Raw genomic sequence first — 16,027 nt, forward strand, 5'->3', positions numbered from 1 at the left:
ATTATTAATTTTAATAATTTTGCATAGCTTTTTGACTTTTCTATATGAATAATCATTTCATCTATTAAGTAATGGCAATGTTTATTCCTTTTCTTTTCTAACTGTGTGGTTAAGACTTCTGGTGTGTGTTGGCTAGTTGTAGCATTAGCAGGCATTCTTGATTCTCACTGATTTCTTAAGGAATATTTCTAACTTCAACAGGGAGTAAAATTGTTGCTAGGTTTAGACAAATACTCCTTATCAACTTAAAGTTAATATATGTCCCTAGTTCACTAAGAGGTTTTGTTTGTTTGCCTGTTCATTTTAACATGAGTACATATTCAATTTTATAGAATGATTTGTCTGTATTGAGATCAGCATGTGTTTATTCTCCATAAGTCTGTAATTTGGTGAATTACATTAATTGATTTTATAAAGTTAGGCTACCCTGTATTTTGAGAATAAATTCAGTTTGTCATAATATATTACCCTTCTATCCACTGCCAGGTCAAGTTTTTTAAACTTTTTTTTTGTCGCCTTTTGTATGTATGTTCATGAGTGAAGTCGATTTGAAATTTTTATCTTGTGTGGTTATATATAACATATCATTTTTCTCCCCATAGAATGAGACCTGCATAACTATATAAGTCATGTGGGAAAGTTTTTTTCTTTGTGAAAAAGAAAAAGATTTTAAAATTTCTGAACCAATATCATTAAGGGCTTTAAAACTATTCAGTTTCTATTTTTTCATGAGTCAGTTTGGTAAGTTGCATTTACCTAATAATTTGATATTTTTATCTAAATCTTCAAATGTAACATCAATTTTTTGTAGTAGTTCACCATTTTTTTTACATCTCTGCATTTGAAAAATTCCTAATATTATTTATTTCTGCCTTCCTTTTCTGTTTTTCCCAAGATCAATCAGGCTACAGGTTTATTGACTTTATTCATCTTTTCAAAAACCTAACTTTTGTTATTGTTCCTTTTTCTTCTGTTTTCTATTATATTCATTTTTAGATATCCTTATTTCCTCTCTTCTGCTGTTTTTAAATTCATTCTATTGTTCTTTCTTTAATTTCTCATGCATGCTTAGCTCAATAATTTTCAGCATTTCTTAGTTTTAATATAATCATTTATGGCTTAGATTTTCCTCTAAGCCCTCTTTAATTACATTTAAGTTTTGGTAAAGTTGGTAAGGTTTTGGGGTTTTATTACTATTTAATCCTAAAATTTTGTTTTTCCATTGTGATTTACTCCTTGATTGATGAGTTACTTGAAAGTGTGTTTTTCAATTTTCTAAAAGAATATTTTTCAGCATTATCTCTAAGATAGTAATATCTATATTAATCAATTTGAGATAGGAAAAAAGAATCTGTTTAAAACACAATTCCTTAAAATTGGTCGAGACTTGATTTATGACCAAATTCATAATCAATTATTATAATGATTCATATAGACCAAAACTGACTTGTATGTTTTAATTGGGAGTATATTTTCAGTTCTATATATTCAGTAGGTCAAGCTTTCTGTATTGTTAAATTAGTCCCTATGCTTTTTTTTGGTAAATATCCTTAATCTTTTATTGTTTTATCTATTGATTACTGAGAGAGATGTATTTGAAAGATTCTCCTGATAGTGGCAAATTTGACAATTTATCCTTGTAATTATATCAAATTTCCTTTTATGATATTGAAGCTATGTTTTTACATATGTAAAAATTTAGAACCATTTTATCCTTCTGGTGAATTAAACCTTTTGTCATTATTTACCGGTCTCCTTTGTTTAATTCAAGTTCTTGCCCTATGATCTATTTTATATAATATATACTCCAACTCTTTTTGGTTAATACTTGCCTAAAATATCTTTTTCTATCCCTTTATTTTCAACTGATCTTTATTTCTGTTTTTTAGGTGTATCTCTTGTAAGCAACATACACATAGACTTTAATTTTTTAATCCAGTCTCACAACCTTCTTTCAACTGGAAGTATAGTCTATTTACTTTTATTGATATATTTGCATTTATTTCTATCAATCAATTTTTAAACTTTCTATTTTTCTGATTTTTCTTTCTTTTTTCTCCTTCTTGCCTCTTCTTAATTGATTAAATTTCTTATTCCATTTTTTTCCCTCTTTTCTAGCTTTGGAATTATAGGCTTTATTTCTGTTCTTTAACCAGTTCCTTTGCAATCAAAACATGCACACTTAACCTGACAAAGTCTACACTTAATATCTTTACAACCTTCCCTAATATATAAAGATCTAAGAATGTTTTTCACCCTTATCATCACTTTCACCTTAAAAGGTATTATATTTTAACTCCACAAGTTCTACTTTATTATATATTAATTGTATTGTTCACATTTACTTTACAGCTTGCCTTTTCCATTAGTCATTAGTTTTTGTCACTCAGACTTCCCTTCTCAGATCATTTTCCTTCTTTTTGAAGACACCCTGAGAAGTTCCTTCATTAGTAATTTATTGATGTTAAACTTTCTGTGTTTGTTTATCTAAAGTATATTTCAGCTTCATTTTGAAAACTAGTTGTGGCAGAGAAAGTTAGTGTTTACCAAATATCCATGTGATTCTCTTCCTTTCTTAATCTCTCTTGCAGTTAGTTTATGACTTTGTGACTCATTCTAGCCTATGGACCATGAATAGAAGTGACATGTTCCAAAACAAGACAGTTAGAACCTGTGTCTCCTTATGTCCCTCTTTCCCTCATGAAATGATCTCAAGGTCACGTTGCTCTGGATAAAGCCACTCCAAAGAGCAGAGTTTCTGTCAGCCTGAGTCCTTGAGTGACTGTGTGAAGTAAAGCTCACTCTGACCTATGTCAGATGTGCAGTGTGAGAGATAAACTTCTGTTATGTTAAGCCACAGAGGTTTCAGAGGTAATTTGGCTGATTAATTAGTTTAATTAATTCATCATAAACTTCTACTGGGCAATTATTTCAATAGATAAATAATGCTATTTGAATGTTACTATCCCTCAGCATAAGAAAATATTTTCCCACAATCTTTTGTCTTCCATTTTTTTGCTGAGAATTCAGCTGTCTCATTATCATTCCTTTATTGATAATCTGTATTTCTTCTATAGCTAATCATCTTGTCTTTGGAATTCTGAAATTTTACAACATTGTGTTTAGGTGATTGTGTGTCTGTGCCTGTGTCTGCTTAAATTTATCTCACTGAGAATCCTTTGGGTTTTTGAATCTGAGGTTGTTATCTTTCATCAATTCTGAAAGTGTTTCATTCATTTCCTCTTCAAATATTTATTTGTCCCCTCCCCTTTCATCTCCTGCAGATATTATGGTAGAGTCACTCTATCCTCCATGACTCTTACCCCCTCTGTCATGTTTTCCAGTAGTTGTCTCTCTGTGTTGCATTCTGTGTAAGGTCCTCCAATCTATACTTACCACTCCACACTTATCTTTTCAGCTATGGTTTTGCCTGCTGCTAATTATTCTTCTGGGTTTTTAATTTCAATTTTTTCAGTTTTTATTTCTAGAACTTCAATTTTGTTATTTTTGAATGTGGTAGATATTTTTATGGTCTCTCCTTCACCATACTTTTATTTCCTTTATAATTTATTTTAACATATTAAACACTTCATTGTACTTCAAAATTTATCTATACATTTAAAAGGAGATGGCAACTACATTTCTTGTGACCATTTAGCATTATATAATTGTCAAACACTGTGTTGTACACCTGAAACTAATCTAATATTGTATATATTTCAATTTAAACATAAATAAAAGATGATTTATATATTTTATTACACATGTTTAAGTGTTTCAGAGTAAGAGAAGTCCTCCATGTATTTTTACTTTGTATTTTTATTATTTCAAATTGCTTATACCTTAGGATATAAGCAATATATCACTGGATTCTTCCTGTACCTAGATGTGTTATTCTGGGTCCAGCTTTTACTATATGAACACCCAATGGTATCAATAAACCAATATCACTTCATGTGTACTGTTTAGAAATTTTTTTTCTGTCATTAAGTTTGTCCCCAGTTAACCACATTTCTGCTGCAAACTTCATCATTTTAATTCAGGGGTTTATGATTATTTCTAACTTTCAGACCTTCCCCCCTCCTTTCATATCTCTAGACCACTGCTGTGTTTTGGAGAATGTCCAAAAGTCTGACCTTCGGATAAGGGAATGAAACTGTACAAACTTCTGCTTCTTAATACCATCTGTCTGGGAATAAAAATCTCTGGACTGGAAGAAATAAAGAAAGGAAGGAAGGAAGACAATTTTTGGAAAATCTGTATATACATCCTTTCCACTATAAAGAAACATGAGGGCAGGTCTCCTGTATTCCAATGATTAGTTTTCAGTGACTGGGGAAGTTTCAACAGATAATTCAATCTGCTATCTTCTCGTTATAAATCCTGGCTTATCAACTATACTAAAACTATCTGACATTTTCTAACTGACTTATGGTTTGTAGTCATATGTAAGTCCAATTCTTGCAGTAAGGAGAGGTATCACCTGTTTTGTAAACTTTCTAGACTAAATCATTTCAGCCATGTTCATTTATTTCACGAAATAGATCCCACACTGTTAGAAAAACAGAAACAAAGATAAAAAACCTAAATTTGTTTTCAAGTAGACACTTGGCCCTTCCTACACGTATTTGTGATAGCCAGCATTCCAGGTGTGAATCTTAGCTATTGGCAGTGTCCAAAAGGAATGTTTATCTTACCAGTATTTATAGATTTTTCATTTCAGGCATTTGGATCCATCCTTAGTATCAGCACATAAAACCTACTTTAGTCCCTTACCAAATTTTAACTGTTCAACATGTATCAAATATTGGCTGAGAAATTTCATAATTTATAAAACATTGTTTTAAAAAATGCAGCGTATCTGTATTATAAGGTTGCCATAATAAAGTACCACAAAATGGGTGCCTAAACACAGAAATTTATTCTATCACAGTCTGGAGGCCAGAACTCTGCAATCAAGGTGTGGGCAGAGCCATGCTCCCCTGAGGCATCTAGGGGAATATGCTTCCTTGCTTCTCCCAGCTTCTTGTAGCCCCAGGTGCTCCTTGCTTGAAGCAGCTCAGCTTCAATCTTTAAATTCATCTTCTCTCTGTGTATCTGTCTTCACACAGTGTTTTCATCTCTGTGCCTCATTTTTTCTTACAGGACTAGGGCCCTCCCGCTACTCCAGTATGACTTCATCTTAACTAATTACATCTGCAACAACTCTGTTTCCCAATAGGTTACATTCTAACATTCTGGGGATCAAGACTTTAATATATGTTTTAGGGGACACAATTCAACCCATTAACATTATTCCTCCAAAGACAAGATTTTATCTTGCAAACAGACTTGGATCACACTGTCTTAGAACGACTAGAATTTGCTTTCTCTGAATTATGTTTGGATGCCAGGTTTTTACCTTTCATTAAATAATATCATAAAAATAGCTTAATGATGCCACTATACTTACTCATCAAATTCATTAAGAACCTGCCCCATTTGATATTTTTCTATTATGAAAAGAATTCCCCCTGAATAACTTGTAGGTTTTATTTTAGAGTCATTGAAAATCATACATCTAATTATGTGGTCTTTCTTGCTTTGGTTGCTGGGAAGCTTAAAAATTCAGCCATAACTTTATTTTAATGACCTTATAGGGTGCAGCAAGTACATATCTGCATTTATATATCTCCTCTGATACTGATAATTCATTTCCATTTGGATATTAAGTCGTTTTTACAATTGCTTCTTATATTATTACAAGTCACTCAACTAGTTTGTTAAAAGAAATGTAGGTAATTCATAGAAAAAGAAGAGAAGTAACAAGTAAACCTACCCCCAGCTCCCTCACCCCTGGCTTTTTTTCTGTCTCTCTCTTTCTCTCACTCTCTCCTTCATTCACAGCAGATTTTCCTCTCGTCCCAGCTCATATATCACTGAAGATTAGGAACCACCAACATTCAGTACTCCAGTTTACATTTTAGGGTGGATAAATCAAAGACTATGCAGGTTGCAAAATAATCACTCACATTATTTTTCGAGCAAATCAACTACATTTCAATGACTTCCTTCAAAGATTAAAAAAGAAAAAAAGGTCAGAAGAAATAGCATGGGACTCATGCAGCAGTAAAAGTAGAAGTAATCTGGAAAAGCAGAGGTTATAAAACAAGGAGAAGTTATTAAATCACTGAAAATCAAACTAAAAGCACCAAGTAGTAGAACTTAACCTGAAGAAGATTGGAGGGCAAGCTATTGAAAAACATCACATAGAACTTGGTGGAAAATGACATAGAATACAAGTGATCAGAGAGAAGTTGAAAAATGTAGACAATAGACATATGAATGCTGTTTTTGAAGATATGAATTAATAAATGGGACTGAAAAAATTTAATAGAAAAGTTTTCTGAAATAAAACAGATCTTAAAATTACATTTTGAAAGGGCCCACCATATTCCAAGAAAATTTAATAAGAACTCTTTTCTGAAACTTCAAGGGCTATAAAAAAAAAAAACCCTCCAGTCATCTCAGCAAAAGGAAAAAGGTAATCTTCAAAAACAAATAAATTAGACATGTTCCAAGCAATATTAAATGCTAGAAGAAAATGGAATTGAAGGAGGAAAAGTTTCTATACCTGGTCTAACTACCTTTTGTGTGTAATGGTAAGAGAAATTCTTAAATATACATGAACCCAATATAACAAAATTCATGCACTTATGAAAAAATCAATCAGAAAAAAGCTCAAGATGATGAACAGATGAGTAACAATAATAAATTCATGAATAAGAAAGTCATAAGGTACAACAGGTTTGGTGATGAGCTTTTAATCTATTATACAATTATATTTTAAATTATATTTAAATAACTGGTATTCTAAATCATAAAAATTAAATGTAATTATTATAATGCTCAAAAGAAAAGTTGCATAACATAAAGAATAATATTTTGATGAAAATAGACTGGAACAAGAATTGTATTTGCTCTCCTAATATAAATGCGGGAGAGGAGAGTCTAAGTATATTAACTTCATCATCGTTCAGCATCATTTCATTTATAAGGCAAATTGAGAAATATTAATGTAAGCACATTATTTAATACACTTTACAATTTCTAAATTGCTAAAGTGTGGTAAGCCAGTACACTTGTAAAGTGGCTTCCAATGGTCCCTACCTCCTAGCATTCATGTTGCTATGTGTAGGCAGGACATGATGGCTTGCTTCTAACAAAGAGAATGGTTACAAATGATGGATTTCACTTCTGAAATTAGCTAGAAAAAACTGTGGCTGCTGTCTTGCTTACATTCTTTCCGTGACTTTTTTTGATAAGCAAGCTGCCTCTTTGTGATTTGCCTTGTGAAGAGACCTGTGGGACAGGAAACTGAGGAGGAACTACATCTTGCCAACAACTAGGGCTACAAAGCAGGTCTCCCCAAGTTGAACCTTTAGTTGAGAATGGAGCTCTGTCTATTGAAAGCTGAAACAATGAAAGCTCTGAGGCAGGGGGCTGAGCTAAGTCACACCAGGGTTTCCCACCCATAGAAAGTACAAAACAGAAAGATGTGTGTTGTTTTAAGCTGCTAAATTTTGGAGTAGTTTGTTACACAGCAATAGGTAACTGAAACACTATTAACATAACTAATAGTTATGTAGTATTTATATAATTAATAGATAACTAATATGAGATAAAAATAAAAAAACAAAAACAAAGAAAATACAGATCATAGAACAAAAGAGAAAACAAGACAGTAAGAATTCCAAATGTAAGAATTCCAGATGAGATTAACCACATCTAATTAAAATAATTTCAAATGGGATAGAATAAACTATTTAAAAAATGATTAAATGAAACAAAGGCAGTCACTTTATAAAAGGCAAAGGATACAGCTCACAAGAAACTTTATTGCTGGTATGAATCTTCCTGTAGCAAAAAATATAACATTAAAATACATAAAGCAAAATTTCAAGAAATAAAAGAAAAAAAGTAAAAGAAATCTTAAGAGATATTGGTGAGTTTTTCCAGTTCTTAAGAAATCAAGAAGAAAAATATGTATGGATGTAAAAGATGCAAATAACAAAAAAGATTGATGGTGATATCTGATATATAACATATGCTCGATAAACATTTTTTGTATAAATCTTATATCCTGCAAAGAAAAAAAATTAGTATTTTAGATAACTGGAACATTTAAAATAAATCCTATGCACATGAAAAAAAATTTAGACAATATATACCAAACATTTAACAAGGATTATTCTAAAATGGATTTATTAGAAATTTCTACTTTCTATTATTAGATTGCTTCAATTTTTCACCACATACTTAGTTTTCATAATAAATAAATGAGATCTTAAAATGTTCTTTCTTCTTATCTTAAATCATTCCATTGTCTTTCTTTCCTTTCGCACAGGAAGAAATGTTCCACCTTCTTTCCAAGAATAAACAGTTTACAGTTCCATCTTCTCAACAATGTTTTCCATCTATTATCCCTTCTGTCCCGAATTTCCATGTTTCTGCTTCCAATGTCTTCTTCACTTCACCCTATAAATATTGCTGTCTCCCATCCCCAGTCCTAGAGCACCCCTTCACATTTAGGGCCCAACTTCCTCCAGGTACTTTGCCAAAATTCTCTGCTGTATCCTCCACTTCCACAATTACAAATCCACCTCTTGCAGACATTCATTTTATTGAATCAATATTGTTTATGGTCAATTGTGCTTAGAGTAATTACCAACTTGCCCCCAAATCCTCAACTCCATCAAAAAAGATCAAGGGCAGAGGGGGTGAAGACTATGCACTCTGGAGTAGTCAGAGCTTCTCCTGGCAGGAGCCATAAATGAGTACTGCCATGGGACTGAGTCCTTCCCCGGCCAGGCCTTCAACATTCCATCAACAGGGGTTGAGCTCACTTGATTCTCAGACCTCTTTGTCTCCATCCAGAGAACCAGGGAACCCAAACATTCTTTGCTACTCCCCATACTCACATCCTCCCCACCATTTTATTTTTTGGATGCTATGAAACTGATTTCAGTATCTCTTTATCACTGTTCATGTCAGTTACCAGAAGTCCCAGACTCCCAAGTCTTTCCCAAACTATCATTCCCACAAGACTCCGAACATCCCCAAATCTGCCCCTGTCTTCCAGCCCTCCCCAACCCTTGAGACTTTTCCACTGTGCCCTCTAGAACTCAGGATTCCTCTCCCACATCACTTTTCATTGCTACCACCACTGGTTCAAGCCACTATTATTTCTTGCCGATTTTCTGCAACTCTGGATTTTCCCTTGGATGTCACCTTTGCAGTGAAATCTACCCTGATCACTATATTCAACATTTCAACCTAGAGTCTCTCCAGCACTCCAATCTCCTTTAACCTGCTTTATTTTTTCATGGCACTTATCACTTTCTAATATGCCACAGACTTTACTTATTTAGTTTATGTTTATTACATATTGTCTGCCTCTCCTACCTCACCTCAGAATGTAAGCTCTGTAAGGGCAGTAAATGTTTTCTCTTTTATAGTTGTATGTGAAGATCTAGAATTGTGCCTAGCACATAGTAGGGACTCACAAGATATTTATTGACTGACTAAATGGTTCTTGGCCTCGTCAAACCTAATGCCCCTTTTAATAATAAATATGGGGCAATATCCTCTTTAACATTGTGAAGGGAAAGCCATAAGCTACCTACACATGTAATTAAAAGAAAAAAAAAGAGCAAAGCATTAACTGTAATATAAAGGAAAACTAAACGTGTGATTCAAGGCTTCCTTAAACTGAAAGACACAAATAAGCAGTCAGAAATAGGCACGAAATAGGCAGCCACAAAATGGACTGTATTGGTGATTCAAATTCCAGGAATGGCACTGCCATTAGATTTTCTTCATTCCAGGAAAATTCAGTATGTCTTGAGACTGTGGGAAAAACACTCAAGTTAATAAAATAGACTCTAGGCTCAGGTAAATATAAACAGGTTTTTTAATTTACATGAATGAACAGTAAGGCAGTCAAGGTACACAGGAAGGGGGACAATTCTTTGCTGTGCAAGACTGTCCTGGACATTGCAAGAATGTTTATCATCTTCGGCCCCACCAACTACATTCCAGTAGTTGCCCCTCTCCAATCACAAATCAAAATCACTGGTAGTTTTCCAAAACAGCTCCTGGAGGCAGTCCCGTGGCCTCTTTTCTATTGTCATTGGCAGAATGACATTATAGCATCGGACCTGTGACTCATTTCTTCAATCACAATCTTCTATTTAGCCTCTCTACCTCTCCCGTCTACCTTTTCCTTCCCACTCTATTCTTCCACTCCATAGGTTCCTCCCTCTGGCTTCCGTGTCACTACAACTCCTGCAGCTTTCCCTTCTCCTTCCTCACGTCCTGCCTGGTGCCAGTGCCTAATTCCTCCCCCCCACCGCCCCTTCCTTTTTCTTCTCTACAGGGTCTTCAACTCTCTCTCCTAAGTAATTGACTCTCAAGGTTCCATTTCTACATATCGGAATCCACATTCCAACTGCCACTTGTCAGTCATACACCGAAGGCCTCAAGTTATAAATGTCCAAAATCAAACTAGACATCTTTCTCTAAAACCTGTTATTCCATCTGTTGTACCTATTTATGTGAATGAAAATACCATCCATTTACCCAATCTAGAAATGACAACCATCTTTGATCCATTCCTCACTCTCACATCCAATTGATTGACCCACTCTGTCCATTTTCCCTCTGAAGTATCTCATATCTGTTTCCTTTCTGTCACTGTAGTTCAAGCTATCATTTTCTCTAACTTAGAATACTGTCACAGCCCCCTAACTGGTACTTCTACTCCAACTTATCTTTTGATACTTCCACAAAAGGAGTTTTGGTGGATAATAGTAATATTTATTAGTATTTACAAATAATGTTATTCTACACTTAGTGTAGTTCCTGGCACTCAATTCTAATGTTTAATTGAATACATAGTATATGCCAGGAAGTATACAAACAGCTTCCCATCTCTTTTAATCTAGACAGTGCATCACAAAGTAGGACCTATAATCATTTCAATTTTAAAGATGAGGTTAAAGAGGGTTGGGGAGGTTAAATAACTTACCTAAGATCTCAGAGCTAGCTCAGAAATGAGACAGCCAAGACTCCAGGTCTCTCTGGCTTCTCAAATCCGTTTGTTTTTGCTTTTTTTTTGACACAACTTATCCATTTTGCCTTAGACGGATCAGTCTTCTGTTCAGTCTCTCTACCTATCCCATCTACCTTTTCCTTCCCACTACACTCTTCTAATTCATAAGTTCTGCTTTTACGTTTACTTGTCTCTTTATTTAGTGAGGATTTATTCATCATGCTCTTTCAAAAAGTCCCCCACAGAAGGCCCCCTCCTTTCACTGCACCCACCCACCTCCCCTCTCCCTACTCCCTTTTCCCAGCTGCTAACAGGGTTGCAGAAGGAAATGAACCGTGCAGATACAGCCTCCAACCTCCCCAGGTGCCAATACAAAAAACTTCATCCAACTTGAGTTTTTCTGTTTAACTTAGTGTTGCTTTAGGGTTCTACAATTATAAGTCAATTAATGTAAAAAGTGCTTTGTAAACCGCAGAGTGCTCAATAAATGTGAAGTTCAACCATTCACCTTCCCTTTGCATGCTCAGGGCTTCAACTAAGTTACTCCGTGAGCAACAGAAGAGAATGCCACGTGCGTGTTCGGGGTAAAGGAGAATAAGGTCCTCAGTAATGTGAATTTGGCCCGGGAAATCTCTACTTGTCCTTACTGCCCAACCCAGTTTGAAACTTCATCAGGGTTGCCATGAGCACGTTTAAGACCGGCAAAAAAATGGTATGAGCCTGAAAACCCCTAGTTTAAAAGTCTCTCCAGGAGTGTTTTCCACCCACAGGTCCCCAGAGGGTTCAAGCTCTGGCAGCCGTCCCCCTCACACTCACCAGGCCCCGCCCACGCCGCTTCCTTTCCCGGCCCCTCGCCTTCCCGGCGGCCCCGGCTCGGACCCCCGCCCCGCCCGCGGAGGACTACAAGTCCCGACGTGCTGCGCGCCCGCCGGCCGGCTGTTCGGGGCTGGGCGCGTGGCGGCCGCCGAGCTCTGCACGGGGCACAGCCTCCCGGCGCCGGCCATGCGGGGAGGTAAGTGATCCGCTCGTGCTGCCAGGGCGCTGGGGATGCGCCCGCCCTCTCCCTTCTCCAGGATGCAAGGAAGTGAAGAAAAACACAATAAAAACCGCCCTGCCCTCCTTCGTCTCTGGTGTGTGTCCCGTGCAGCTTGTTGCACCCGTGAGCGTGGAATCTGTCACCCTGCAGTGAACTGGGGGCAGAAGCGTGCCCCGCCGGGCGGAGCGCCGTGACTCACCAGGGGCTGCGGGGCAGAGCTCTCAGGATGGGACCGGGTGGTGCACGGCTCGGCTGGGCGCACAGCGAGCACCAGACCCCCACGTTCCCTTTCCATAGACGGGCTCTCCGAGAGAGCCCCCAAGCTAAAAACTCTTTAACAGTTTCTTCTTGAAAGTCTTAGCCAGAAACTTTTCTCTCTGTCTCCGATGCCACAAGCGAGTCGTTTGACTATCGGATAGCGCCGCTGGTCCAAGAAGCTTCTTGGCGCCCCCTCCCCTGCCCTCTGTCTTATCCCCACCGCCTGCTCGGCAGGTCGCTTTCCCTTGAGACACCCTTGTTGAGCTCAGCCCGGCCCTCGGGCGACTTCTCGAGATTTCTTCTGCAGCCACGTGGACCTAGGTCTGCCCTTTGCTATGGGAGGATTCCTGAACTGGAGGCAAGGGCGGGTGTTTCCTCTGGGCCTGCGCTGGATCTCTGGGGGATGAGTGCTGATCAAGAAAAGAAGCCAGTGGAACGACCGGAGGCACCATTTTCTCCTCCTTCCCGACCCATCTTCCAGTCTATCTGAGCCAACTCCCAAGTGTGCTACAAAGTTCTGCCCCAGATCCCAACGCGAAGATCTCCAAAGTTATTTTAACACATCCCATAATATCCTGGATCAGAGGTGCTTTTGTCTGCATCTCTCTCACCCTACACTTACACCACTCACACAAACACAGCAAGCACACTACGCATTCTACAAACACGCACATACCACCCAACACAATACATATCACGCACACATTCATCACGCACATGTTACACACCGGACTTAGTTACACCCTGCAGACACCCATCATTTTTATTAGCAGAGAAGAGGGTCATTTGTTGGAGGGAGTGTGGAGGAAAATGGGTGATTGTAGTATATATACCTATACCCACAAATGTTAATTTTTTCCGGAATTAGAAACTAGGTGGTAAGTGAAACCTCCCGTGCTCAGAATTTAGATTGCCTTTGTAGCTCATTTTTTATAAAACGGGATTGATTTTCTAGAACACTTGAAACCTTTTGTCTAACGGGCAAACTTTTGATCACAGCAGGCAGGACAGAAGGGGATGTCCTTTTCTATGTGTAGGAAGAAACTCTTGGAGAAACTTCACAGAATCCTTTTTCCTGTATGTGAAAGCAAGAGTTGGGTGTAACTATTTTCTTTGCATCTCCTTTCAAGAGTGTTCAGCCGATTTTGTTCTGAGCCATGGCATGTCAGTGCTGTCAGGACACTCTCTTCCCTGTCCGTTGCCCACGTGACTCACAGCTCAGACCCCTTCTATTTGAATGTAGTTGGAGAACAATTCAGGAATTACAGATCAAGTATAAAAGCATTATGAAACTTGGTGAAAGAGCTTTCTATCTCTAGAAGACTTCATTGTTTTGATCAGGGGTGGTAAAAGACCCACCTATTTGACCCATGCTCAAAAAATGGTATTCAAAAATACACGAACACTTAGAATTCATCCCTAAATTATTACTTGTTTTTTCAAGGGGACAATTAGCGAAGACGGGTCGACAGCACTCCTACATCTTTCTCAACGGTACTCTTTCAAGAAGTTGAAAATTTCGAATATTCCTGGAATAAGTAAGGGAAAACAATTTTGACTTTGAAATTCAGGATGCAAATTTAAATCATAGTTGCTGATCTTCTAGTGCCCTTAAAGATTAATGGAAAAAAAAAAGGGAGGTGGGCTTCTTCCTTCTTAAATCTGCCTGAAGTCTACATGATATTATAGCAGCAGATGACTTTTTCTAGGATCTTTCTTGAAAACCTGCATTCTTTACCCTATCTTGAGTGGCTTTATTGACATCTTGACTTTAAAAGTGTCCAAATATTGCTTGATATTTATTTCAACGACAACTCTGTTTCCTGTGTAACTGCATGGTGCTTGTGGAATGGGCCTGTTTCCCTCCAGCAGTGATTCCCCGCCAAGCAAGAGAACTGTGAGATTAACCAGGGTAGCTTCATCAAAAGATCATGCCCAGTTTTTCTACTCCACCTCCCAATTTCCTAAATTGGGATTTAGGATGGTGGTGGATGATACTATGAATTTGAGGGTTGACAATATTATCTTCTTTTTCCTATGTAACTAAATAGGTACTCAGAGATAGTAAATGTTAGTTGAATTTATTGAATTATGCTTTTTGTGTAACTGGGATAATCAGTTAAATTAAACTTCACAGAATTACTTGTTTTGTAGACTAAGGTTTGTTCCATTTTGAATTTTTGCTGACTTCGTCTGGTAGGATGAATGCCAAAATAAAAGAATGTGGGCGTTCTCAGGAGATCTGGTCATCTACTTTGCATCCTCTCTGAAATATGTTACTTCCTGCATAATGAAGTAAAAGGATTTTCTGCTGGGCAGGGCTTTCCTTATTCACACAAAGAGATTACTCAAAAGCCAGCCCTGACAACTTTGTCCATGAGTCTCTATTAGGAAGAAAGAGTAATGCAGGATTGCAGCTTCTGACTGTTTACCAGTTGTAGCCCATAAACACTGGGTTCTTTCTTGTTTTCTCCCACAGAAGAGAAAAAGAAATAGTTATTGAAACATGACATTTCATGCTCAGAACAACAGCAAAGACATATCATGCAGCAACAATGAAGGAGAGAAAAAAATCAGATACTGTTGATACAGCTTGTTTTTCTTTGTACATGACAGGTGCAGAGAGGATTCTGCAGTTTTTGGACTCGTGAATTCATTCACCTCCACTAATTGTGCTGGGCAGTTAGCAAAAGTGAACAGGCACACTGTAGCTTTAAAAAGTCAGCCATGAACTAGAAGGCAGTTGGTGCAGCTTGTGTGTGATTCCTAACGTCATGCTGGCTAAGAGCCAGCCTGGTTTTATTTCACTGTGTCAAATTGTACCTCCTTATTGAATTCCTTTGCCAGCCTACTTTGTGAAAGAAAACATTGGGGTTTCTTTGGCTGTTCTTGATAAGCCTATAAAAAATGACATGTTTTAGTTGCTTCTAGGTAGGTTTTCTTTTTACTCTTCCACAAAAAAGACAATAATAATAAGACAATGTAGTGTGGTGTTACAGAGTATGATTGTGTTTTGTTTTGTTTTGTTTTGTTTCTGAGATGCTTAGAAAATGGTGAATGTGTAACAGTTTGCAACTGAAGTGAAATCATTCTTTTGGCATGGGAGCAGCATCACTGTCTTCTGTCTACTCTGTAACGGTGTGTGAATGTATGTGAATATCTATACCTGTATCAAATGTGGGATTTCTCTATGAATGATCTAAGTGGTGTAGCAATTGGAAGTTTGTGTGTGTGTGAGTGTGTGTGTGTGTGTGTGTGTGTGTGTGTGTGTGTGTGTATCAGGAGTGAGGATTATCCCACACTTGCAGTATTATTTGTTAATCATCTACTTCTCTAACAGTGATAAGATCTTGTGACTATACTAAATGATGCACTTGTCATGTCAGAGTAATCCCTAGAGAAGGAGTGCTGAAGTAGAAAGTGATTTGGGAGGAAATGTTTTTAATTTATGGCTTCAACTGTAGAGGAACAAGCACATTTCAGAACTAGTTTTTTAAAGCAGTTTTGTTCATTGCTTTTTTGTCTTGCTAATTGCACATTAATTGTGGAGGGTTTTTATTTTGTCACAGTCCTCACCCTACCAAACAAAAAGACAAAGTGATGGATGCTACTATATCTCCTTGAATGTTTTGCTGATTTTT

At 37.1% G+C, this 16,027-nt stretch overlaps 1 protein-coding gene across 2 annotated transcripts in view; it reads left to right on the forward strand.

The window, feature by feature from the left end:
- Window positions 1-12,021: 12,021 nt before the first annotated feature.
- Window positions 12,022-16,027, forward strand: part of SAMD13 (sterile alpha motif domain containing 13) — a 49,142-nt gene continuing 45,136 nt past the window's right edge. Inside the window, exon 1 of one of the 2 annotated variants that reach the window (XM_037012519.2) lies at window positions 12,022-12,104. In XM_037012519.2, coding sequence (XP_036868414.1) covers window positions 12,095-12,104 — 10 coding nt within the window. In that variant the 5' untranslated portion in view covers window positions 12,022-12,094. Of the gene's footprint in view, window positions 12,105-14,820; window positions 15,318-16,027 lie in introns of those variants that run through there. The other variant, XM_037012522.2, reaches the window with a different exon arrangement.

This window comes from Manis javanica, chromosome 4 (genome assembly GCF_040802235.1).
Source record: "Manis javanica isolate MJ-LG chromosome 4, MJ_LKY, whole genome shotgun sequence".
In the NCBI taxonomy this organism is placed as follows: domain Eukaryota; kingdom Metazoa; phylum Chordata; class Mammalia; order Pholidota; family Manidae; genus Manis; species Manis javanica.